Source organism: Tenrec ecaudatus, chromosome 4 (genome assembly GCF_050624435.1).
Source record: "Tenrec ecaudatus isolate mTenEca1 chromosome 4, mTenEca1.hap1, whole genome shotgun sequence".
NCBI classification, from domain to species: domain Eukaryota; kingdom Metazoa; phylum Chordata; class Mammalia; order Afrosoricida; family Tenrecidae; genus Tenrec; species Tenrec ecaudatus.
This window is the reverse complement of record NC_134533.1, coordinates 72,616,216-72,639,516: the sequence shown is the minus strand read 5'-3', so window position 1 is coordinate 72,639,516 and position 23,301 is coordinate 72,616,216. Positions and strand designations below refer to the sequence as shown.

Sequence of the window (23,301 nt, the reverse complement as noted above, 5' to 3'; positions counted from 1 at the left end):
ACCCACACAGAGGAAACAGGTGAAGGAAGGTCATCGCGAGCCTCCAAGGAACTGGCTGAAGGGGCAGGGAGGAGGCCGGAGAAGGAGGCCTGGCCGGGTCACAAAGGAGCTTATCAGAAGCTCAGACTCTCAGCCCTATCCTGGGCATCCTACATCAGGGACTGCCATTTTTGCCAAGTCCCCAGGGGGCTCCATGCACCACCATGAGCATTGGGGAACCCCCTGAGGGAGACCAGGCATTCTGAAGGGGTCCTGGACCGCCTGCATTGGAATCCCGGGCAGTACACCCCAAAGGATCGGAATCAGAAGCTAACCTTAAGTTCATAAAGAACTTGAGAGAGGAAGGGTCCAGGAGCCTGAAAGTGTAATACACCCTCCTGGGCCGATTTTGATGTACGCCAGCTGTGCTCACTGATCCCAAAGAGGCTTGATCCCCTCCGGGCTTGAATAGAGTCAGGACAGAACCCCTTAAGTTGTCCTGGCCAGTGGTTTCTTTCCCTAGATATATAATTGTCTGCCTGCATCTAGCAAACATTAGCAACAGCTGCAGTATTTATACGATCGAAAGCATCGTGAGTGCCTGCTCAAGGCCAGCGCCACGCAGAGATGAAGGAAAAATGAATGTGTGTGCGTGCGTGTGTGTGTGTGTGCATGTGTGTCCCATCAGCCAGCTCCCCTCGAGTGCCACCAACCATCTGCTCCAAGCAGCTGCCTGTCTGGGAGTCAGGGGTATCCATGGGAACCAGTGTGGAGGTTGCCAAGAGGAGTCTGGCTGCCAGCCAGAGGGGAGAGTGAAAATCAAGTGGAAAGGGACAGTCTCGTGGGGCTTCACCAGAACAGGAGGCGGTCAACTGTGTGAGGGAGGTGGGTGGGAGCTCGGCCAGCCCAGCACCCAGGGGAAACCCACACAAAGACCAGAGACCCAGACAACCGTACTGGGCCCAGCAGGATGCTCCCCAGTGGTCTAGGCGTTCCCACGTGAGGCAGTTAAACAGTAGTATTTCTCTCTCTCGTTCACTGCCTCCCCACCTCCTGGAATAGAAAATTGAATAAATACAAACCAGTCAAACAAACAGAAAGACAAATCAAATCTCCTCCAATCCCAGGGCTCAGAGCAGGTGCATTGTTTCTGGTGTTGGTTCATCTGTTGCTCTTCCTTACATCATACCACCTTTCCGGCTCTGTATCAGCTTTCTAATGATTCTTCTGAGTCTGGCGTCTGACCTTGAGAGGAAAGCCTGGGAATTGGAGTGAGGTGGCCCCGCAGGAACACACCGTGTCTCCCGTTCCACAACACCTCTGCAGGGTCACAATGGCAGGTCGGCTATTCCTAGAGCATCCTGCGCCAGCAGTGCCCACGGTTCACCAGCTTGGGAAGTGTGTGTGTGTGTTGGTCCACTGGCGGTCTGGGGGCCAGGGGGAGTTTTAGGAGTAATGCCCATGTGCTTGCTTTGGCAGCACATGTACTAAAACCAGGAGTATGCCCTGCCCTCCCATTATACGGATGAAACCGCTGAGACCGGCCGGCTAGGTTTCAGAGGAGGGGGCGCATCTGTGTCTCTCTCAGCTGCTGGTCCAGTGCTCACTCCTCCCCCAAGAAGCAACCTCCCTTTTTCCTGGTCTGCTCATAAATTTTATATCTCGATAATCAGAAATATTTATTCAAAGTCAGTCCAGTTTAACCGCTTCAAATGATCGGGTTTGTTTTATTGGATGTGTTTCTGCCCTGTCCCCTTCGTTGTTTATTGATGAGTTAATGCTGTCTGTTTGCATGGCTGAATGGAAACCAGGAAATGTGTCTTTTCCAACCCCGTGCCAGTCAGTGCATTTCCTGCGTGATGGAAGGCGCCTGTGATCACGCGACCATTCCATCTGGGCTGCCCTTGGCGTTTGCACTTTTGCTTGAGATAGCAATGGATGCTTGGGAGCAGCTTAACGATGGCTTCAAGATTCTCCGGCACTCCTGTACCCACCACCTATGAACAACGTCACTGGCGGAAGACTTCCGTTAAGCATCTTGACCTAACTTTTCAAATGAACCCATCAAACATTTTTCGTGAGCACTCACAGAGAACACTCTAAAACCTGGGCCAAGGAGAGAGTTTTGTCCTCAGGTCGCTTATGGCTTAGTCTGAGAGCCAAGGGAAGAGCTTGACTCAGGCGCAGTGTGAGGTGCGCACCACACACACTCAAACAGAAGTGTTTGGGGTCCTGTGTTAGTCCGGGGAGACTAGAGAAACAAATCCACAGGAACTCACAAGTATATAAAAAGAGGTTTATGTACAAGAGCAGTTGAATATTAAGAAAACATCCCAGCCCAGCCCAGATCAAGTCTATAAGTCCAAGATTAGCCCATATGTCTGATACCAATCTGTAAAGTCCTCTTCAGACTCACGAAACACATGCAATGATGCCGAATGCAGGAAGATCACAGGCCCGTGGGTGGAAAGTCTTGTGGGTCCAGTGGTGGTAGAGGCATCTCAGTGCTGACGTGGGTCTCGAAGTGGCTCCTCCAGTTCCAGGGCTCTAGCGCAGCTCCGTGTGTCTCGTCACTAAGCATGTCTCCCAGGGAGTGAGCCTGTGTCCCGCCTCCAGTGAGCTAGTTATCTCCTTAGTGGCTCCAAATGAGGTCATTAAGCTGCGACCTGATTGACAGGCGAAACTCCACCCCTTCACGCTGAATACTCAGATTGACAACAGCTATGTAACTACCACAGGTATAAAGAGGACACAGTGTGTTTGAGAATTCACAGCCCTGGTGGCTCCATCGGCTGAGCATTGCAGCATTGCACTGCTAACAAGGCCAGTGGTTCAAGCACACCAGCCCCTCTGAGGAAGAGATGCGAGGTGAGCCCGTCTGCTCCCGTAAAGACTTATAGCCTGGGGAACCACACGCGTAGGGTCACTATGGGTCAGGTTGGCTCAATGGCAGTGGTTTCTTTAGTGGTTTCTTTGTTCTGGAAACGGATTCATGAAGACTCGAAACGGATTCATGAAGACTCGCCCTTCGGCAGGGAGAGGGAGAGGGCGTGCCTGCTCCCACATCACGCTGCCATAGACTGGATCCCGACTCCTCGTGACCCTACAGGACAGAGCGGCACTGCCCCTGTGGGTTTCCGAGACTGTCTCTCTACAGGGGTACAGCGCCTCATCTTTCTCCCAAGGAACAGCTGGGGGTTCTGAACTGCTGGCTCTGTGGCCGCCCCGTGCCTAACCCACTGCACACCAGGGTGCCTCAGCAAACCTCATACACCGCCCAGCCCCCCAACACTGTCTGCTTCTGTGGTTGTACAGATCAAGTAAAATGCATTTCTTTCTTTCATTTTTAAGCTTTTATTGGGATATAATCCACGTATCACACAATTCAATCGTTCAATCACACCGAGAAGAATTGTATGATCATTAGCACAATCCATTTTAGAAAAAAACTCTTCTTTCTTGGATTCGTTGTTATGAGCTCCTCATTTTCTCCAACCTCCCTCGTCATGCCCCTAAAAAAGCACGAGTCCGGTTACTGTCTGCAGAGTCACCCATCCGGATTTCAGATAATAGAAACATACAAAAACAGAAAAGCTGACAACAATAACAAAATAAAATAGAGAAAAACCTCAATCAAAGAGAAAGCAGAAACTGTGAAACACAGAACACCTTTAAAATGGGTTGAAAGGGCGATCAAAGGGCAAGGTGTTCCACTGTAGCCTAAGCCCATCTGTCATAGTGCAGTCACTGTTCAGGGCATCTGCAGGATAGCAAGGCGGCTCGCATCCCTGCTCTCTGGTCAGAGGGATTCACTGGGGGCTCCATCCATGTGTGAAACACATTTCTTCCCATGTGCTTACCCCGGGATGCTTGCCGAAAACGCAGCTCTCTAGACCTGAAGCAGAATAGCCAGGCGGGCCCACGAATCTTCATTTGGACAAGCCTGTCTTGTCCTCCCTGGGCGATGGTTAACCACACTGAAATTGGACGCCAGCCCAAAGAAAACAATGCCTGGAACGTTCCAGAGTCTATAGGGCAAAACACTACGCCTGTCAAGGGGTTTGCATGTAGGGAGGCCTTTACGGTGCTTTGGTGTCTCGTGCAAGTCAGCTCCTTCAACAAGAAATGTTTGGGTTGCCTGCCGCACGTAGCATCCGCTGAGCTAGGCATGACTGGGACAGCAAGAAGGATACTGCTCCCAAAGCCCTGCCCCGCGCAGCGCCTAAGGGGCTCGGGGAGGCTGCCATCACAAATGTCCCCGCACCTCTCAGGAAGGGGCGAAGGCAAGTAGCCGAGGGCTCCGCTTGTGAGCAAACTGGAATCACACAGAGCATGGCTTCGGATGCAGCTGCATTTCCAGTCTCCGCGTTTGTCCTCTGGGCTTCCCATTCTCAATTCTGATAAGCAACCAAAAGTGACTTGGGCACTTTCAGAGGAAGAAAACTTCCTGAAGAATGGTTAAGTCCTTGGGCTTTATAGAGTTGGCCTTGGATCCAGCGGGTACCGTATGGACCCCAAACAAAACAAAGCCCACTGCCATGGGGTATATTTGGATTCACAGTGACCCTACGGGGACCAGAGAGCCTCATCTTTGCCCCTCAGAGTGCCTGTTGGGTTTACACCACTGTCCAACACTTACCTGAGAGAGCACCTTACTGATGAACAAGCAAGTGGAAATTAAGTGGGGGTTAAGAAGATTAGCATTTCATAAGCACCAGTTGCTACATGCTTTACCTTGGGGTTGGTGTTTTTAATCCTTAGAACAGATTTGTGAGGTACGTGCTTCCCATTTTACTTTAATAGTGTGTTAGTCTGAGTGACTAGAGAAACAAATTCAGAGACACTAATATGTGTATAAGAAAGAGTTTTATAAATGAGCAATTGTTTATGGAGATAACATCCCAGCCCACTCCAGATAAGTCCATAAGTTCAATATTAACCCATATGTCTGATACCGATCTATAAATTCTTCTTCAGACTCACACAACACATGCAATGACACAGAATGCAGGAAGATCACAGGGTGGAAAGTCTTGTGGATTCAGTGCTGGTGTGGGTCTCCCACGTGGCTCCTCCAGCTCCAGGGCTCTGGCTCCACCAGCGTAGCTCCATGTGGCTTGTCAACAGGAATGTCAAGCAGACAGTGTGTCCCGCCTCCAGGGAGGAAGACAGGAGTTCCCAGAATGCTCAGGAGAAGGCCATGCCCGCACAGAGGCCTCATTGGCTATACACTGATTGACAGGCTAGACTCCACCCCTTCGCTCACGTTGACAGGCGATTATGTAGCCGCCACATAAAGTGAGCCCCAGATACACTGTGCCATTTGCACATGGTTTCCTGCATTTATAGACGAGGTTCCATATGTGTAACTCAGAAACCTCACACTCCTGCCATGGAGTCTCTCCCGACTCCTAGCGCCCTGGAGGGCAGCGCGGAACTGCCCCTGTGGGTTTCTGAGGCTGCAGCTGTTTATGGGAGTAGAATGCCCATCTTTCTCCCTCGGGTAGCTGGTGGTTTTGAACTGCCAACTTTTCAGATGACAGCCCAACACGTAAGCCACCAGGGCTCCTTATCCCAACATGTACACAGGCTTGGCACCCAGTGGGGCAGGCAGGTCTGCTACGTCCTAGGGGGTCACTGGGGTTGGAATTGGCCCCGGGGCAACAGGTTTCATGTGGTGTAACGCATGGGTGCCGATTCCAGCCTGGTCTGTCTGATTGGAGAGGCTTCTTGCCAAATCCCCAGGGCGATTTAAAAGGGCACACACTCCTTTACTTCCCCACGAGTTACATTTACAGCACCCTGCTGCTGCGTCTGTATTTTAGACACATGAGCTCCCATGCACGGACTTCCACACAGAGACTTCTCATAAGACCTTTGGCAGAACAGCACTGAGTCTCGGCTGCCTACGTTGCTCCTCTGGTAATTATACAGTAATTATTCTGTTGATAATTATCTCATTAGCGGTTTGGTGAGAGAAAGCTCAATGAAGGAAAAACAAGTGGGTGGCTCTTTATAGCCACAAGATGACAGATGACAAACACCCTTTGAGTAGGCCTCAAACACCATTGAAAGAGGAGGGGGAAACTTTCCACACAACATTTTGAAAGTGCAGGCACCTCTCTTATAAGATACTTGATTCTCTAAGGATGCCCGGTTTTTCTTTTGATGTCTGAGTAGCCCATTTCTTGATAAACCTTTATTGCGAGTTGTGGGGAGGCTGGCAGAGCGGATACTGTTCCCCTCAGCAGTTCCTGCACATTTTCTTTCAGGGCCCTGCTGCAGGCCCCACGGTGTAACCTCAGTTAGCCAACTCTTCCTCCTGGTGCTTCCTGCTTCCCAGCCCCCTTTCCTAGCCCTTTTTGAACTGTGTCCTTGGGTGAGCACTGCCATTTGGATCCCAAAGGGGTGATGATCCTAAGGTGTGTGTGCCTCCTGAGTGGAGTTGCTCCCCTGACAGGCCTGTCCAGGGTTCTGATGGGCTTTTAGCCCAGGAGGTGAAGTCCATCCATTTCAGCCCTGAAAGGTGGCTAGGGTTGGGGCCATGATCTTGGGAGTTACACCACTCTCTATCGGACCAGTAAGCCCAGGGATATGTGTGTGTGTGTGTGTGTGTGTTTTGTTTTATGATTTTGAGTCGTGTTCCACATTTTCCTCCCAGTCCGGAACCTTCTAATGAGACCCCCTTTTCAGAGCAGGTGGTAGTGGCAGCCGGGCACCGTCTAGTTTGAAGTGCTCGTCTTAGCGAGTGGAGCCATTCTGGAAGTTTCAGCAGAGCAGGGCAGCAGCACCACGCTCCGGTCCTGCCGCCTCCAGAGTTTGTCATGTGGTTGTTCTTCCCCCTCTTTTTGCGACGCATCCACCTTAGTTCTTGCTGTTATTGTTGACTAGGATATGATTTTGTATCCATTTATTCACCCACTGATGAACAGTTGAGTCGTAGTTGGCTACTGTGAATCATGCCATTTATTAACATCCATATACACATTTTAGAGATATGTTTTAATTCTCCTTGGTACCTAGGATCGGAATTTCTGGGTCATATGGTAAGTGTGTGTTTAACTTAAAAACAACTTATTTTCCAATGTGGCTGTACCAGTTTACATTCCCATCAGCCATTGTTCCACACTGTTTCAAATCGTGTTATCAGTGCTCTGTATTTTAGCCATTCTTTTTAAAAAATTTTTATAGGAGTCTCATACAACTGTCATTGCAATCCATACATGCACCCATTGTGTTAAGCACATTTGTACATTTGTTGCCATCACCATTTTCCAAACATTTTCTTTCTACTTGAGCCCTTGGTATCAGCTCATGTTTTAGCCATTCTAATGGGGAATCAGGGAACGTTGGTAGTGTAGAGGTTATGTGTTGGGCTGCCAACCACAAGATCAGCAGTTCTAAACCACCAGTGGCCTTGAGAGAGAAAGATGAGGTTTTCTGACCCCATAAAGAGTTACCATCTCGGAAACCCACAGAGGCAGTTCTGCCCTGTCCACAGGGTCACCCTGAGTCAGCATCACCTTGTGTGAAGTCTGCCTCTGTAAAGATTACAGCCCTGGAAGCCCTGCGAGGGTTCTACTCGAGAGATAGGTGTATATACTATACTCGATAGCTATGTACTCTACGGTTCTGCTCTATAGGGTTGTGCTGGGTTGGAATTGACTTTTGACAAGTTTTGTTTTGTTTTCAATAACTGATGATATCGAACTTCTTCTCACGCTTACTTGCCATTTGTATATTTTCCATGCTGAAATGTTCACTCAAATTTTTTTTCTATTTTTAAATTGGGTTCTTTGCCTGCTTATTGAGTTTTCAGAAATCTATATTCTGGATACAAATGCTTTCTCAATATGTTTGACAGATTGTTGTCAGACTGTGGCTTGTCTTTTCCTTGTCTTAAATGGACTCATTAAGACGAAGAAGGTTTCATTTTGATGAACTTAATCTACCTTTTCCTTCCCCTTATTGTTTTTGCTTTTTGAACCATAGCTAGGAAATCCTTTCCCACCCCCGTGTCAGAAATAGGTTTTCCTTTGTGCTCTCTTCTAGAAGTTTTGTAGCTTTAGACTTTATGTTTAAGGGTGTGGTCCGTTTTTAATTTTGTGTGTGCGGTGTAATACTTGAATACATTTCCTTTTCATTTAAATATCCAGTTTCCCCCGTACTGTTGAAAGAGCAATCCTTTCCTCCTCGCTGAAAGGCCGAGCACCTTTGTCAGACGTAAGTTCATCTTCTATGTGCGCAGTGGTGTGGGGAGAGGGAGGGTCGGGATTTGGAGTGTCTGCCCGTCTCCATGAGGGGAAGACTCCCACAAGGTTCCTGAAGTTTTCATCATCTGCTCCATGAGGCAGCTTCAGGTGAATTCTAGATTCTATCCATGTCTGTCCTTACATCATGAACACTTCATGACTGTAGCTTAATAAGAAGTTGTCATGGTTGTTGAAAATATACACAGCTAAACACGTACCATATCCAACAACTCCCACACGTACAATAAATATACACAGCTAGACACACACCAAACCCAACAAGTCCCACACGTACGATTCAGTGGCCTTGATTACATTCTTCACATTGTGCAATGATTCTCTTTTCCTGAATTGTTTCTCCCGTGAACATTAACATAAACTCACGGCCCCTAAATGCCCTTCCAGTCTTTTGCATTACCGTGATCGGTTTGCTCCCACAGAGAGGGGTCTTTCCACCAGCGCACTCCTCAGGCGAGGCATTCCTGATTAAGCTCAAGGACTGGTTAGTCAAAGCACCACGGACGGCCAGACGAACAAGCAAATCTGGTTGGGAAGAGGCACAGCCAGAGTGCGCCTACTGGCAGAGATGGCGAGACTTCGTATCACGTCCTTTAGCCGCGGGATCAGGAGAGACCAGTCCCTGGAGAAGGACAGCATGCTTGGTGAAGTAGAGGGGCAGCCCCTGGACAAGATGGGTCAACGCCGTGGCTGTGACAGTGGGCTTGAGCCGAGGACACTCATGCAGGTGGCACAGGTGTGTTTTGCTCAGTGGTACACAGGGTCACTCGAACTCAGAACTGCCTCCGTGGTACCTCACAGAAACAAGTGCTTAAAGACTCTGGGGATATTTGGGGGTTCAGGTTTAAAGATGATCTCAGAGCAATCGTTTCAGAGCTTCAGCCAGCTCTGTGGTTCCCAAACTTCTGGAATCCATGAAATTGTAAAATTCTGTTCGGCATCTCCCCTGCCCCACCCCCTTGGCCAGGACTTACTTTGTAGTACGTTTTAAAGTCAACTGGTGTAAACCCTCCGGCTTTATTCCTCTTAGAGAAAGTTGTTTTGGCAAGCCTAGGTCTTTTCTATTTGCATATAAATCGTTGGATCAACCTGTCAAGATCAACAAAAAGCCCTGCTGGGATTGTAAGAATTGCTGAGTTTATATAGATCGATTTCTAGAGCATTTTTCATTCTCGTGTTGAAGCTACAATCCATGATGGTGGTCCATGTGGCGAGATGAGTTTTTGCCATCCGTCTTGGTTCTGTGAGGGCAGAAAACAACAGAAGCCATTAGGGAAATGTTCCCAGGGAGCCCTGAGGACCTTGTCCTGCTTCTTTGGAGAAACTTGTCACTTTTCCTCCAGGAAGAAGCCATCTCTGTGGGCAGTAAATTTGAGGTGCTGTGCAAATAGAGGAAGCCCTGTGCTGTCCATCGAGGCCGATGTAGTCGGCAAAGGGATGGATCTTTGTTATTGCAAACGGGGACTTGAAAATCCACGCAGGCAGATCGAGCCACTTGAGGCTACAAGGAGTCAACTCCACCGAGATGGTCAGCGGTCAGGAGAGAAGAGAGAAGCGGTGCCCTGTACAGCTGCCTGAAGACAGCCGGAGGGGAGGCGGGCAGACCGGGAGAGAGGGACGCAGCAGCGCGCTCGTGCAAGAACAAGAACAACCCCCAGCATATGTGCCCAGCCAAGAGGAGACCTGCCCTGAGGCGTGTGCCGTGGAGAGCAGGTGTGCACCGGGTGTGCACGCTGAGAGAGCTGTCTTACACTGGAGACGTGAGGGGTGTGCTCTTCATCTGGGGGGACTCTTCCCTGCCTTGACTGTGTACTTCCTGACACTGGTTCTGAGTTGCAGCCTGTTATTTCCAAGTTGATCCTGATCCCAAGTGAGAGCTGTTGCTTCCCTAACATACCATCAACCGTGCAACTGTGACTAGAGTTTGGAGTTCTCTAAGATACTCCGCAACTCTAAGAGAGGAAGCACAGCGAGTGGGGCAGGGGAGGGTAGAGTGGCAGGTATGCCCACAGAGTGGTGCAACTGTGTAGCGAGGTCGGAAGCCTAGGAACCAGCTTTGTGCCAGTTCTCACTGGTGAAATAGTACAGTTCGTGTAAGCCTTCATTTATTTAGTGTCCTGTCATTCTCCTCAAAGGAGCCTTACTGTGCTGCTAACTGCAAGGGCGGCTGTTTGAAACCACCAGTCCCTCCTTAGGGAAAGCGAAGTTTCCTACTCCTGTAAGCCCTGACCCGATACCCTTTATAACTGAGCGGCGTTTAAAAGCTCAGTTAGTGATTGTCAGAACCACAACCAACCTCGGTGGGAACCATAGGATAAAGTAAGTGTAGATCCACGTGCCCCTTTGTTATCTCAGTAGTTTTCATATCATCTGCCTTTAGGGTGTTCAGAGAGGACTGTCTCATCAGCAGGCGGATGGTTTAGATGGGGGCTGATGTCGATAGGATTTAATTCCACAGGATGTCCCACACTGGCCAAGGCAATAAGTGAAAATTAGAGTTCTTCCCAGTCTCTGTCATTTAAAGAATAACCAGCGTCAACTCAGAAGTTCACTTGAGAGAACACCAAATCGCAACAAGTTAGCATGTTTTGCAATATATATGTGTGAATATATTTTGTTGTTGTTGAATTTTGCAGTAAATGTATATTTGAAATATATCTATTTAAACATATATCCATTACAAAAGCAAAAACTCAATTAGCCTGGGGCTCAAGAAGTCATGCAACGATGCTACTTTTCAGCACAGCCCTTACGTGTTTCACAGGGGTTTATTAAGTACCCTCGGGGCACAGAACAAGAAGGGGGTGGCATGCATTCCTCAAGCACACTGGACAGTGCTCTCGGCCCCTTTCGCACATCGTCCCGTGGGAGCGTACTTCCGGAATCCTAGCTTTAACTCCACAGAGAGGCTGCACCGGTTGGTTCAGTGTTCTGTCTAAAGCCATCTTTCGCCAGGTGATGGACACTGATCCTTGGTGACCCAACTCCCCAGAGAAAGCAACCTTGCCTCAACTGGACAATTCTGTGTCAAGCGGCACAGCCAGCCACCCCAGCATCCTGACAGCCGATGACACTAAGCTGGGGTGGGGGGGTGGGGGGGTCATTGTCTTGTAACCTCATAGCTAGCACTCACCTTTTCCTTCCTGAGAGAGATTGGTACGTGTGCTTGTCTGCACCACACTTCCCGTCTTAGACCCTCCACAGCTACCAATGGCAGGTTCCTTATGCGGCACCCCATCCCCTCTACATTGCATGCCGCTCTTCATCCCCATCGCGTTGGTGTGCACTCGTAACGACCCTGGGCACAACCGAAGGAGACACAGCAGGCAGGTCCTGCATCACCCTCCCAACCGCCCTTGTCGCTGCAGCCGCTGTGTCAGTCCATCCATCCTCTTTTTCGTTTCACCAGCCCTCTTCCTCACCAAGCACAGTTGCCTGGCGCCTGGCAAACACTGCAATCTGAATGCACTCGTGTAGAATACGACTGAGTCCTGGTTTGAGTCGCTGCATCTGTAACTGCCTTGCACACGTGGGCTGTCTTTGTGTGAGGCTGTCGTTCCCGGGCGCCCTGGGAGCCATGCGCAGCCCGTGACCAGACTCACAGCAATTACCTGCAGATGAGCCCTTTAGCTAATGAGGGGGACCTGAGCCCCGATGCTCAGCGCTGCCAAATGGCTACTGACAGCCCATCTCTCCAGAGACGGGGAGAGGGAATCCCGCCCCACTCGTTTCTTGTCCACGTGAGATCTGGTTCCAACCCTTTCTCTCTTCTCTGCACACTGGCAGTTTTACCCGGGCCTGAGCTTCCCTTGTTGTAGAGAGAGACCCGCCATGGGTGCTGTGCGGGTTGGTCCCGGGCCCAAAGGAGGGCAGAGTCAGAACTCTCTATTGTCCCCTTTCCTCCTGTCACCCCGAAGACACGGAGACATGTACTTGCATGGATGACAAGCCCCTCTCCCGGACCAGTCAGTTCTGGGCAGAGGGAAGCCATCTCCCACACCCCTGGAAAGGAGGAGAGAGAGACGCCCCGTGAGCCATCTGCAACCCTCTCGGGTCCGGGATTTTGTTCTCTTGGCAGACCACAGACGATGTTTCCCATACCCACCTCCTGACGGGCGACTGGCTGCCTGGGTCAGAATTCCTGAAGGAGCCTGCTTCCCTTCCTCAGGAGCATTTAAACACAACACATGTGGGCGAGATTTTTGCATGGAGCCTTACTAAGTTTCCATGACAGCGTAAATTACCTATGGAAAGGGGAAGGAAGATTCTAGGCTGTTAAGACCACAAACACATCTTCTTGCTTCACAAAGCGGTTGTGGATTTGCTGAGAGGATGGGGAGAGAAGTTTATCTCGCGTCTTATTGTCATTTTCCGACTCCTAGCCAATGATCCTGAGGGTCGAGGGCAAGGCAATGGGCCTTTTTAATGATCCTGGTTGGCGTGATGCTAAGTCTCCCCTTGTTTTTCAAGCCGTGTTTTGTGTGATGGCTCGTGGGCTGTACTTCCCTGCAGCCAAAAAGTGTTTCTTGTCCGGTCTGTTTCCTTGTTCGTGTGCCTGGACCAAGCTTTTCCGATCGGAAAGGAAAGAACAGCTCATATTCTCTTCTTTACAACGCTTTCTTTCCAAAGGTCAGCCCCGGGCCCGTGGGCCTGGTGCCCCCCCCCCCTCCCTCCTGGGGCCTGGTTTCATCAATCACCCAGCGCTTGCCTCTGTGTCTCAATCCCTCCCGTTATAATTGCTCTCTCAGACTCCCCCTGAAAAGCGGCAGTAAAATGTGCTTAACTGGGACAAGGCCTTAAAAAGCTAACAGCTGTTTGTAGTGGATACTCGGGTTGGAGATTCAATAATCAGGCATTCATTGAATGCTACTTTGTTTGAGCCTAATGTGAAATGCTCTCAGAAACAAGTTGGCAGTCGGAGCTTCTGGCTGGATTCTGCCCACTCTGGGCACCAGAATGACGGCTGCAGTGGTCTGAGGATGCCTCCCAGTCCAGAAATATAACAGTAGTCAGACCGGCATTGAGAGTCTCCTTAGTTGCTCATACTTGAGGATAAGCCGACCCGACTATCAGCCGAGGCACCTAATTTTACCACAAAAACTGCATTAAAAATGTGCTGGAAAAATTTTTTTAATTAAAAAATAAATAAATAAAAATGTGCTGAAAAACTCGGCTTATGCACGAGTATGTACGTAATTCCCCCACCTGACCACACGGTTGCTGCAACCTTGTTTTTCTAACCCTCTGCTTGGAGGAGAGGCCATGTTTTTGTCTTGAACAAGCAATTTCGTAATGAAAATACATGCTCCCCTTCAACAGCTATGTCTTTCTGATAGGAATGCCCAGGTCCTCTCCCACGAAAGGGCTGCTTTCGAGACCTTGGTTCACCACAGTCCCACTGTGTGCAGGCAGACTTGTGTGGCTCCTTCAAAGACAACTTGACTGGCTATTTGCCCCTCTCGTGGACTCCGGGATCTCTGGAGCCATCGAAGCTGTACGGACTCCAGAACTATTGCCCTGACATCATCTTTAAGCCTTACACCAAACAATAACAGTAATAATAATAAATAAATAAGCCTTAAACCAAAAGTCTTCTTTAAACCAAATGAGGGTTGGTCCTAATGATTAAAGAATGTCTGCCTTCAGCACGGGGCTCTCTTAAAGGGTGATTTACACAGAAACACAGGGACAAATGCATCTCAGATGGGTCGAGGAGAAACCGAGCGGGCAGTGAGTGGATGCTAATGAGGGTGGAACCATTCAGAAAAGGAAAATGGGAATGGTTGCACCACCAAGGAATGTGACCGGGAACCCCAAGTCATCCATGTAGAAATTAGTGAAGCCATGTCTGTTCTGTTGTGTGTATTCTCAACAACAACAGCAATAATAACAAGCACCAAAGCCAGGGCACAAACGAATGTCTCCCAAAAATAAATAAGCGTGTCCACTGACGTTCGGGTCAGGTGTGGTGCTGGTTGGTGGAGCCGAGTGCAGACGGGCCCACACTTTTCTCACTCCAGAGCCTCGGTCTTGTTCATGGGATCACCATCGCTGCTCTGGGCCCGGTCTGAGCTTTTCCCCACCTGGTCCACCTTTGCCGGCCTCGTCCCTGTGTCCACCTGTGCGTGTCTTACAGGAGAGGCTGCATTTCTTTATTGCTGTCTGAGGCCCATGGGGAGCCCTGGTGGTGTCTTGGTTACTCAATGGACAAGGATCTGCACATTGGCAGTTGGAAATCAGCAGCTGCTCCAAGGGAGAACTATGGGGCGGAGAACACAGGGCTTTCTCCAGAGCACATCTCAGAAAACTCATACGACCAGTTCTACTGTGTCCTCTAAGGCTGCGATGAGTCAGCGTCGACTCAATGGCAATGAGTTTAATTTGTTTGGGGATTTTTTTGGCGGGGGTGGGGTTGCCTATGACTCTACCCCAAGGCAGGGGCATCTCATCCACTCTCAGTGTCTCATAGCTTCTCTGCGTTTACTGGACATGGTAGCTCTGCTGTGACCTTGAACTTGCTCTGCCCTGCTCAATCCAGTTTCTTCTGCCTTGCTGAAATGAAGGGAGTGCTTTTCCAAAGCCATTTCCTTTGCAGAAAAAAGAGAAAAACTCACTGCCATCAGTCAATGTTGACTCATAGCAACCCCTGTGGGTTTCCAAGACCATAACTGTTGATGGGAGTAGAGCGCCCAGTCTCTCTCCCAAGGAGCTGCTGGTGGTTTTGAACTGCCAACCATGCACTTCGCAGCCTAACGCATAACCACTACATCTCCAGGGCTCCATGGGGAAGCACCCCTTCTGCTCAGAGTTTGATAGCATCTATTTCTGTGTAACAAATGACCCCAAACTTAGCGTGACTTCATGCACTTTCTCAGAGCCGGGAATCCGGAATGGTTCTGCCACATGGCTTTGGCTCGGCCTTTCTCACGAGCTCATCTGAAGGTGTGCCTGGAGGGGAGGACCCAGAGGTAGGATGGCTGGCTCACAGGGCTGTAGGCAGGAGGCCTCAGCTCCTTGCACACACACCTCTCCATGGGACGGCTGCTGTGGAGGCTGGACATGCCCGGAGCGCGTGGCCAGGAGAGAACTAGGAGCAGGCTGTGTGTGCTTTGTGGCCCGGGCTCAGAAGCGAGGCACCATCATTCCCACCGCTTCTGTTTATTTGAAGCGAGTCTGTAAGCCCAGCCCATATTCAAGGGCTTGGAGAGTAAAGGCTCTGCCTTGAAAGGAAAAAAATTTTTTTTAAATAATAATTTGTGGACATTCTGTAGGAAATGATATGGACCCCATGAGAGACCCGTGCCACATTGTTGTGCCCGCGCCTCAGTTGGGGCAGCCCAGGAGCTTCCGCATGTCCTATCCTGTGGGTGAGGCCAGGGCTGCACCCTGCACATCCGTCATGGGCAGGGCCAGGGTGGCGCAGATGCAGGGAGGAACCCTCTCTACAGCTGGCCCGGCTGCACGCTCTCACTCAACTCACTCCCATGGAGTGAATTCGGACTCACAGAGACCCTGTAGGACAGGGTAAACCTGCCCAAGCTCAGGAACGCTGGTTACACAGTGGTGAGGCATTGGGCCTGCTAGCCACAAGGCCAGCAGTTCAAAACCACCAGCTGCTCCTCAGAAGAAAGATGGGGCTTCCTATTCCTATACAAAGTTACAGTCTCCGAAACTCACAGAGGCAGTGGCGGGCTACCCTGTCTTGACAGGGTCCCTATGCATCTCCAAGCTGGCACCAGTGAGCACCACAGAGCTGAAAGTCAGCAAAGGGCAAGCTTAACTCCGCCTTGTGGCTGGGGAAGGCTCCCAGAGGGAGGAATCCTGGACAGAAGGGCGTGTAGTATTTCAGCAGCTGGGGGCAGCAGTTTGCCCGGGAGCAGCATGACCAGAACCCTAGCTGCAGGATCTGTCTGGGTGAGCGCAGCGGGTCAGGGCTCTCATCGGCAGCGTGCGTGGTCGTACCTGCTGGAATAAATAGGGTAATGAAGTCAAGAGCTTTGCCCGCCGAGACTTTTCACTATCTGAGAATGCTCGTCAGTGGTGTGGATAAAGGCATAAGGCTCGCGGCCAAGTCGTCCTGAGAAATCATGATGTCTGGCGCCTCGGTTTGAACTTGACAAGGACCCCCTGTGCTGCCATGGACCATGCCCCAGGCTGCTAACCACAAGGTCAGCGGTTTGAAACCAGCAGACACGCTGAGGGGAAAGGAAGACTTTCCACTCCCATCAGTAGCGATAGTCTTTACACCAGACCCGTAGGGTCGCTGTGAGTCAGGATTGAGTTTGGCAGTGACCACGAGTTTGGCTTGGGGTTTACCTGTCTCCTGATTCTCAAGTGATCCTTCCAGTCCCCAGACTCTTTCCCTCCTGGGGAAGCATCACTCAGCAGGGGCTCTGGGCTCCTGTCACACTGGTTGTGTGCCAAGTGGCTCCTGACCCACAGTGTCTACTCCTCATGAGTTTCCAAGGCTGTGATCTTCATGGGAGCAGAGCGCCAGCTCTTCCCCACACGGTGGACAGGGACTCAAGATGCCGAGCTTGGGGCTCTCAGCCGTGTGCTTCAGCACCACAGCCCATCACCAAGATGCAGTTCATACAAGGGGGGCACTGCAGACCCCTCTCAGAGGGGTCCCAATAGGAAGTCTTGGATAGAGTGGGGGGAAGTATGGAGCAAAAGTCAAAACCATTTTTAGAAGCGATGAGGCTTACTGATCAGAGAGAGCCTGGTGGAACTCCTGAGACTTCGGCCCTCAGACACCACCACTGAACTCAGCCCGTGGTTCATCTGTCAGTCACAGTAAGCTCCACACTCCCTGCCATCGCCTCGGGTGGACTCATCCAGGCTTCTAAGGTGGCCAGGGAGGTGCCTGTGCCCACGCAGAACAGAAGGCCGTGGGACTGAGGGAGAAAGGCCAGAAGGCAGGAAGGGACAGGGAAGAAGGACCAACAAGCAGTACACCCAGGGAGGGCATGGGAAGGGTGCTGTGACGTCATGGGGGGCAATCTGTGTCACAAGACACGTGGGCATTGTTGAGAGGACAACCAATTCGCTCTGTGAACTTCCCCCCAGACCACAATTTTAAGAGAGAGAGAGAGAGAGAGAGAGAGAGATAACAAATAACAGCTGGAAGAACTTCCAGAGAAGTGTAAAAGAACTGTTTCTTTAGCAAGGGAAAAAGTTTCCCCATGGAGAAGTTAGAGACTTGTAGGCTGTGGGTTCTAGCGCTCAAGTGATCTTTAGCAATAATAGAAGCCCCAAGCGGGAGCAGCCTTCTGAAACAGCTGAACCAGACCCAAAAGCTTGACTCTCTCTCTCATTCACCAACCAAGTGCCTGGCTCTGTGTTGTGCCCAGACAACACCAGACGCAGCAGAGGGTCGACTCCACCGAGGGCAAGACACAGGCTGTTACACCCTCAGCCTGCAGGCCCATCAGCCATTCCCGCTGTAGCTATGTCCTTCAGTGAGCCTTTGCTGGTCCCATGCGCCCACCTCCCTCTTTAGAAATAAGCCTTGTTTCCATTCTGTTCTTCCGCGCACTGTCCCTTAGGCTTCATTCTGCTTGTCTTAGCTTCCCAGGTGCCGGCTCACTAAATCACAGACAGTGAAGCGTGACTTACTCATCCTGTGGGCCCCTGGTGTCATGCCCTTAGCTGATGCTTGGTAAACATGATCCCTCCCACATTTGGCTGTATATGAAGAAGATATATTTTTAATCAGGGAAATCATCTCTATTGTGATTATTTTAACAATTTTATTTACATAAAATTCATATATTACACAATTCCAAGGTTTAAATATATTTTAAAAGAGTTTTGAAGACATCACCAGATCAAATTTCACAACATTTTCTTCCTTGTGCTCATTAGCTCCCCGTTTTCCCCAACATCCTCTGCCATAACCCTAAGAAACTATACATCCAGTTCCCCACTCGACAGAGCTACCCATCCTGGAGTTCACATCAACAAAATCAGACAAAAGCAAAGCAAACACAAACAACGACGATAGCAAAATTAAAAAGAGGGTAAACCTCAATTGAAAAGAAAAAGTAATAAAAACTAGAAAAAACGTAAAATGAGTCAAGGAGGAACAAATGATAAGGTGTTACATTTTAACCTAACTACATGCGTCTACATGCGTATTAATCCATATCCAATGCACTCTGTCTGGCAGCAAGACTATTCAACATCTTTGGTCAACCGTCAGGGGGAATATTCTGGAGACTTCATCCATGTGGAGACCGTCCGAATGGATTTTGAGCTTTCTCATGGTCATCCATAGCCTTCCGCAAACTGGGTGCTCAGGATTAAAACTCTAATGCAGCTCCCTCCTCTGGTCTTGGATTTTATCATGTACAATCCTTGAGTCAAAGCTGGTGTGCTTTTTCCATGTGGACATCTCACTTAGATGGCTGTGCTTTAAAATATATATATATATATATATATATATATATATATATATAATTGACATATCTTACTCATTCCAATATATCCCTGCCCTTCCCATACCATTTTGTGGTTCAGTCCCATCGGATGGGGTTGTACAATTGTCAATGCGTGTTATGAAAGACCATAAACTCCTGGCAAGAGGCCCTGAGCATGACCAACCCGAAAATGTGTCCTGGATCCTAGGTTGAGGAGCGGGGGGCTGGAAGAGCTGATGTTATCGAATCTAGGCTGCGCCATATAAAACCCTCCCGGCACAGCAGACAGACAGCCAGAACACTTGCACAAGCACCTCCGAGAGTGCAGGCCACGCATGGCGTGGCCCCAGCAGGGTGCCAGTGCAAGTGCACTGGGAAGGAGGAGCCCTGTGGAGACCTAGGTTCAGATCCCAGCTCTGCTGCTCACCAGCTGTGTGGCCTTCCGTAAGCCACACAGCTGCTCACCAGCTGTGTGGCCTTCCGTAAGCCACGTGCCCTCTCTGAGCCTTAATCCCCTCCTTTGAAGAGGAAGAGTGACCCTCCTCCCTCCCGATGTCATTAGAAGGATTCTAGGGACTACGGATGTGTAGACGGACATCATTGCAGCTTATGGGAGGCAACCAATGCATGGTAGTAGCTAATTTTGTGTTTGTGACCTATGGTTGGTTGTTGGAGGTGTTATGGAGCCTTTCAAGGAGGAGTTACCAAGTTAATGGCGTCTGGGTTTATACCTAGCAGTCTGTCATGATTACCTTACAGGAGTCATTGACGAGGGTTCACCTTGAAGAAGAAGTACCAAAGTTGCTCAAGGTCGGGAGTTACCAAGCTTTTCCCACAATGAGGATGACAAGCAAGACGTGATGCAGAGAAGCAGCATGCAGCAGAGGCCGGCCTAGCGAGATGGCCCAGAAACAGTGCTTAGGGACAGAATCTACTCTCTCAGTCCTGGTCTGGGAGCAGGCAGAGGCAGGGGAAAAAACCCAGCTTTCTAACATCGCATATTATGAGCCATGGTTTGGATTCCTGGCTGATCTGAGTCCAAGGTTGGGAGCCCATCTAGCAGGTAGGGCTTCCGGTCTGCAGGGTGGGAGGGAAGAAAAATGGATCAGAGGGGCCAGAGCTCCAAATGTATCAGGGCCAGGCCTAAGTGTGTGTGAAGAGTCAAAACATGTCCGAGGGACAGAACGGGATCGACCACTGCCTTGATGCCAGAGGGGAGGGGAACAGTCTTGACCCTCCCCTGGAGAATCTTCACACCCTCTTTCAGTGTCCCCAGATCCCTCCCTGGGCCTCACCTCCCACAGCTCAGCCATCTGCAAGTCCTGCCAGTTCTCGCCATTCCCCTTGGATCCTGTCTCTGTCCCCATGGCTGCTGTCCTGCTCCAGGCTCTTCTCCCCTCCCCTGGTTCACCGCTCAGTGTCCCGTCAGCCTCCCACCTCTGCTCCTCCCCTCTGCCTTCCACCATTCATACCAGAAACCTGGCGACCTCATCACTTGGCTGTTCAACTAGGTTCAATACACCTGGCTTATTTAAGATCTGCAAGCGTTTAGACATTGGGTAGACCCTGTAAGACACGCCCTCTGCTCTTGAAAAGGCGGAGGCCCCTCAAGGATTCTAGAGAAAAAGGCTCTTCATTGTGGAGTCAGGAGGGAACTGGCATTTGTTGACTGACCACAATCCATTCTCAGCAGTGTGTGTGCTACAGGGGTCCTTGGGTGGGCAAATGGTTAATGTTCAGCTATAACCAACAGGCTAGAGGTTCAAATCCGCCCAGAGGTGCTGCGGAAGAAAGGCTTGGTGACCTCCTTTCCCCAAAAGCAGCCATTGAAGACCTTGGGGAGCACAGTTCTTGGGCACACCTGGGTCTCCCTGAGCGGGGAAGGGCTGACAGCAACTGGGAAATGCCTAAGACGCCGCCCTGGTTTGATGTTTGCACCCCATTACCATGCGCTCACCAGGAATTGGTGCTCAGACGCATGCGTTGAACTCAATCCACGAGCGAACGGGGTGACTTTTCTCAGTTTGGGAAGTGAGATCCCAATCTGAGGCTTGCCAGCCCACGGTCCCACAGTGCAGAGTGGGACCCTGAGTTCTCTCGCTACAAGCTCGGCGCACACCGGTAACCACAACTTTGCGCTCCATCTGTGGCCACCCTTCCCCCCAGCGTCCTGCGCAGGAATGCAGGCTCCCGGGGTCTGTGGACCCTGAGCCCTACGGGCTGAGCAGATGGCGGGTCGCTTCACTTAGGCTTTCTTTGATCCGCAGGAATGAGTTCCGAGCATGGCCAGACATCAAGCCTGTGAAGCCAATAAAAGCCAAGACCCAGTACAAGCCCCCGGATGATAAGATGTCTCATGAGACCAGCTACAGCGCCCAGTTCAAAGGGGAGGCCAACAAGCCCGCGCCTGGCGATAATAAGGTCATGGATCGCAGAAGGGTCCGCAGCCTCTACAGCGAACCTTTCAAGGAAACCTCAAAGGTGAGGCGCACCTGTGGGAGCCCATCACCTGCATGGCCTGTGGTGGAAGAGCTCAGGGGCGGGGCTTCCACCCACTCTGCCTTTTCTCTTTGGCACCAGAGGCAGGGGACCCTCCTCAAAGTGTGGTTACATTCAATAGGAGTAAAAAAGAAACGCTACCTAAAATCAAAGATCTTTAAAACATTTTTTTACTTAAAAGATTTTTAAAATCCAGCAGATTTCCAGATCACTAGTTTCTGATTTGAAGAAACTCAGGTGGGGCTGGGATGGCGGGAGCGTGGCAGAAACATCTCACCTGAGCCCTATGCCAGCTCCTGTCTTAAAATAGCTGTGCTTTGGGCCCTGACAGACTAGCCCAGGACAGCCGAGACCCCATCCAGCCCCCACTTCATCTTCAGCTCCTATCACCACGGACTCTTTTACCTCCCCGGCCCTTGAAAATGGCCTGTCTTTTCCCATCCATCCCCTTGGTGAATGCCACCCCCCACCAGGTCTCAGTCTGTCAGGATGCACCTCTCACAGCTGCAGCGAGATGTGGGCCACCTGGTCCGTTCCTGTCACAGAGAGTGGGTGGCAGGGTTTACATGTCCAAGTAGGTGGCAGTGGATTCAGGGATTGTTGTCTTTAATAACACTACCTGGCCCCATTTGCATCCCAGGATGCTTTCGTGCAAGGGAGAGAAATGGTGAAGATGATGAACCTGGAACCCCACATGCCCCGCAGCCTGGCCTAGGACAGGCTCAGGGGGCCTCTGTCTAATGACAGACAAAGGGCTGAGAGCCCTGCGCCAGCCCCCACGGAGGGATCTGCTTTGTCCTCACCTCTTGCACTCAAGTGAACTTCTTCCCCAGCTCAGGACGAGCTTACCGATACAGTGACCCAGCAACACAATCTGCAAGTCCCCTGTCCCCAGAAACCCCTCAGTCCCGGGCAAGCAAGGATGACTGGTTACCTTACTTATAGGTTAAAGATAGCTTTTTAAAAATGCAACAGAGCAAATACACACACAAGATCTCAGGGAGTCGGTGACTAACCGCTCAGGCCCAAGGGAGGTTTCAGGAGAGGAAGGAACTTGACCGTGGATCTGGAGATGGACTGTGGGGTCACCCGCAGTGGCTCCAAGCTGAGCCACAGAAGATCCTCCAGTAAGTAGGGGAAACCGGGACTTACTCCCCAATAGTCTGGTGAATACTGTCAGAAGTGAAAACCGTGGGGCGCTGTCCCTAAGCCCAAGTAAGCTCCTGCTTACCTTGCTTCCTGGATTCTCCTTCCTTGTCAGGGATGGTGCCTTTGAAAAGAAGTTTTAATTCTGCAGGAAAGTGCTGTCGGGTTGAGCGAGGGACAGAGCACAGTCACACTTAGAAGCAGAATCTTTGATGGGTGTATATGTGTGGAGGGCAATAAAATTGTTCACTACAGATTAGTAGTAAGTAAGTACAAGTAAGCTCACGCCTCCCTTGCTTATTGGGTCACTAGACCAAGTACTGGAGAGAGGCTGGGGAGAGCAGAGTGGACTTAGACTGGCTGAGCAGAGGCGGGCTGGGAAGTGCCAAAGGCCTGTGTGCAGCGGGAGAATGTCTGGCTGAGGCCATTTCTCCATGACAGAGGGAGGGAGGGACAGAGGGAAGGAGGCTAGCTCATGGGACTTGGGCTGTTAGAGCACCTCTCTGTGTCAGAAACACATGCTGATCCTAGAATCCTCTGCCTGGCGGGGGTGAGGGGGGGAAGGGGTGGGGAAAGGGATTGGGGGGGACCCACATCACCTCTGCTCACATTGCATGCCTGAAACAAGTCACGTGCCTGGCTCCCTGCTGAGTAGGGTGATGAGGTATGGCCTTCCCACAGGGAGGGGCAGCTAAGACTGCAGGATTGTATTAGGGGTGACCAGGGGTAAGGACCAGCAGGGCCACCTGGCCAGCGTGAGAGCTGCCACAGTAACTAAGCAGGGCTCTCAGAGGGGAGAAGCCAAAGGGCCTAACACCAAAGAGAAGACACACTTTACACACACACACACACACACACACACACACACACACACACACACACACCACCCCACCCCTGCTCCCTCAGCATCCGAGCACATGATGAATGATGTCTTCTGTCTCCACTCTTTCTCCTGCCCCTCCCCTTTTGTGTTTCCCTCTTTGCTG

General features: G+C 50.7%; 1 protein-coding gene across 2 annotated transcripts in view; it reads left to right on the top strand.

Annotated features, from left to right (window-relative positions):
* The window catches only part of MAP6 (microtubule associated protein 6), a 68,381-nt gene that overhangs the window by 29,132 nt on the left and 15,948 nt on the right, over nucleotides 1-23,301 (top strand). For both annotated transcript variants that reach the window (XM_075546289.1, XM_075546290.1), the window contains exon 2: nucleotides 20,938-21,151. In XM_075546289.1, coding sequence (XP_075402404.1) covers nucleotides 20,938-21,151 — 214 coding nt within the window. The remainder of the gene's footprint in view (nucleotides 1-20,937; nucleotides 21,152-23,301) is intronic.